Raw genomic sequence first — 2,144 nt, 5'->3', positions numbered from 1 at the left:
AAGTGAACGCCGTTACAGTTGTGGTGCTTTCCGCGCTGTGTGCCAGACCCAACAAGCGGCTGCCATGGCAGCGTCACAGCGACCACAGCGACAGCCCCATAGCTTGTTCCCCAAATCACCCAGACTCGGCCCAACGCTTGCAGGCGGCAGCGAGTGCGCTCTCAGCGTCTTCTTCCAGTCGCCTTTTGGGGAAAGGCTAAGTGCCTTGTAGTTTTGCAACTTCCCATCAGGTTCAAAAACGTTACCTCCTCTTCCTGAACAGATGTTCCCACGGCTCGTGATCAGCCTTGAGCTTTGCGGCTTGTAAATAGACCTCCCGTGATTCTCGCATCCACTTAGCAGCCCTCATCCAACTCTCGTTCTCCTGCACATACCTTGGCAGCTCATGTACAGGTACGTCGCCAAAGTCCATCGATCTGTGGTGCGACCATGGTTCTGGCGGCTTGCTGCGCAGCAGCGGGATCCGGTCTTGGCCTTTTGTAGGCGCTCTCATCAGCGCGTCCTCCGCCTCACGCCCCTCAGTGGCAATTCTCTGCACTCTCATTCGATGGGCTGCCTTGCCGAAGTTCGTTTTACGTCCGCCGCGAGCTTTGATTTCCTTCATTCTCTGTTCAAACCACTTGTCGGAGCGATTGTGAGACCAATGGATACGCGGGTCGAATCTCATATAACTTGGTCTGTAGGTTTTCTTCACAGCTCCAGCGGCGCCCACAGAGGCTGGGCCGGTGCCAACAAAGACTCCGTAGGGTGGTGGAAGTGCGTCAGGTTGGCCGTAGATCATAGCATCGAATCTACGCTCATCAAATGTACGACAAAGCTCAATCCGGCGATCTTCGCAGGTCAGCTTCTTGGAGATGGTGAGTTTCTCCGGACATGCGCAATTGGACGTGTCGATATCAACTTTGTTGTGAGGGGGACTGTGGCATCGCAGCGCCCCTGAACCCGTGCGACGGCTGTGTCCGAAGCACGGGGAAATGTCAGCCGCGTCAGCAAGACTAGGCTCATTAGGTGAAGACCCCGTTTCCATCTTGAGCTCACGGATAACTGTTAGATTATCATTCCCTCCTAACCAGCCAAGATCAGATACCGAGTCGTAGCACAGTTTTGACCTGCCAGGCTCCTCTGGGCTGTCATTTGCAGCGGCAGGTCGCGAGGTGGCGGGTGCAGATTCGACGATCGTCGTAGGCAGCAACCCCGATGGGCCGTTCAACGTGAGGCTGTAATTGCACCCAGCCAGTGCCGCATTGGATGGCGTGAAGTGGCGTGTCGGGTGCGCGCTTCTGCCTTGCCAAAGACTCTCCTTGGGATGTGACATCGCGACCGAATGGCAAGCTTCGGGTTGCGATGCCCGCCGCGGGCTTTGCCTCAAAGCAGCATCGAACGGTAAACTCTCGTGAACCCTGAATAGGGGGTTGGCTTGGCTTCCGTCGTCTAGTAAGGGTGTCAAATTGGGCGCCTTCGCCCTGCTTGACATCTTGTCTCGTGAGTACGATCTTCGCGCGAAAGGGCAGAGCTTGTTTTAAGATGGTATCAGTACTAGGGATGAATACTTTGTATACGCGTCGGGCAGGGAATTTATTGAATAGTCCTGACGCGCATACGGGAGGCAGACACCTTAGGTGCGTGGCATGTCGTGTTAGGGCATGGTGCTAGAGTGCTGATAAAAGAACAAGGTGATCTAGGTCTAATCAGTTCTAGCTTCGTTTTCTCCCCTCCAAGGAGCTGTGTGTGGGCATCGCTCTCTTTCGCCGACATGTACTTACACAGCCCAGCAAACATAAGCAGGGTAGCCGGATGGCTAACCCCGCCAAATCCGCTAGAACCAGGTCTGGAGTTTCTACACCGAGCTGTCGCAACATGCCCGTTGGAGACGCCGCCTCTCATCACTATCGATGCAGCTCTTGCCTCATGGCCCACGTCCTAACTGTGTTATATGAGGTGACTGGCCGCTGCGCTTGTGATGGGTTGACAACCGATGTGGCTTCGGCACCATGATCATCAATCGGTCACGAAGAGGTGGGGACACATGAACGGACGGCGCGTCATGACGACGTCAGCTAACAGCCTCATCTTAGCGATCGAGTAGAACGATTGGGGAGTCACATGAGCGACAGAGCCGAGCGAAAGTCGAACACGAGCAGAGG

The 2,144-nt window shown here is 55.2% G+C and overlaps 1 protein-coding gene across 1 annotated transcript; it reads right to left on the bottom strand.

Annotated features, from left to right (window-relative positions):
* Window positions 1-241: 241 nt before the first annotated feature.
* CABS01_16858 (uncharacterized protein) lies at window positions 242-1,474 on the bottom strand (the record flags this gene model as incomplete). The annotated part of the gene is made up of 1 exon (XM_060550187.1): window positions 242-1,474. The coding sequence occupies one exon, from the start codon at window positions 1,472-1,474 to the stop codon at window positions 242-244; it is 1,233 nt and encodes a 410-aa protein (XP_060402491.1).
* Window positions 1,475-2,144: the final 670 nt, after the last annotated feature.

Source organism: Colletotrichum abscissum, assembly GCF_030869225.1.
Source record: "Colletotrichum abscissum strain IMI 504890 chromosome Unknown Scaffold_178.1, whole genome shotgun sequence".
NCBI classification, from domain to species: domain Eukaryota; kingdom Fungi; phylum Ascomycota; class Sordariomycetes; order Glomerellales; family Glomerellaceae; genus Colletotrichum; species Colletotrichum abscissum.
This window is presented reverse-complemented; position numbering and strand designations above follow the sequence as displayed.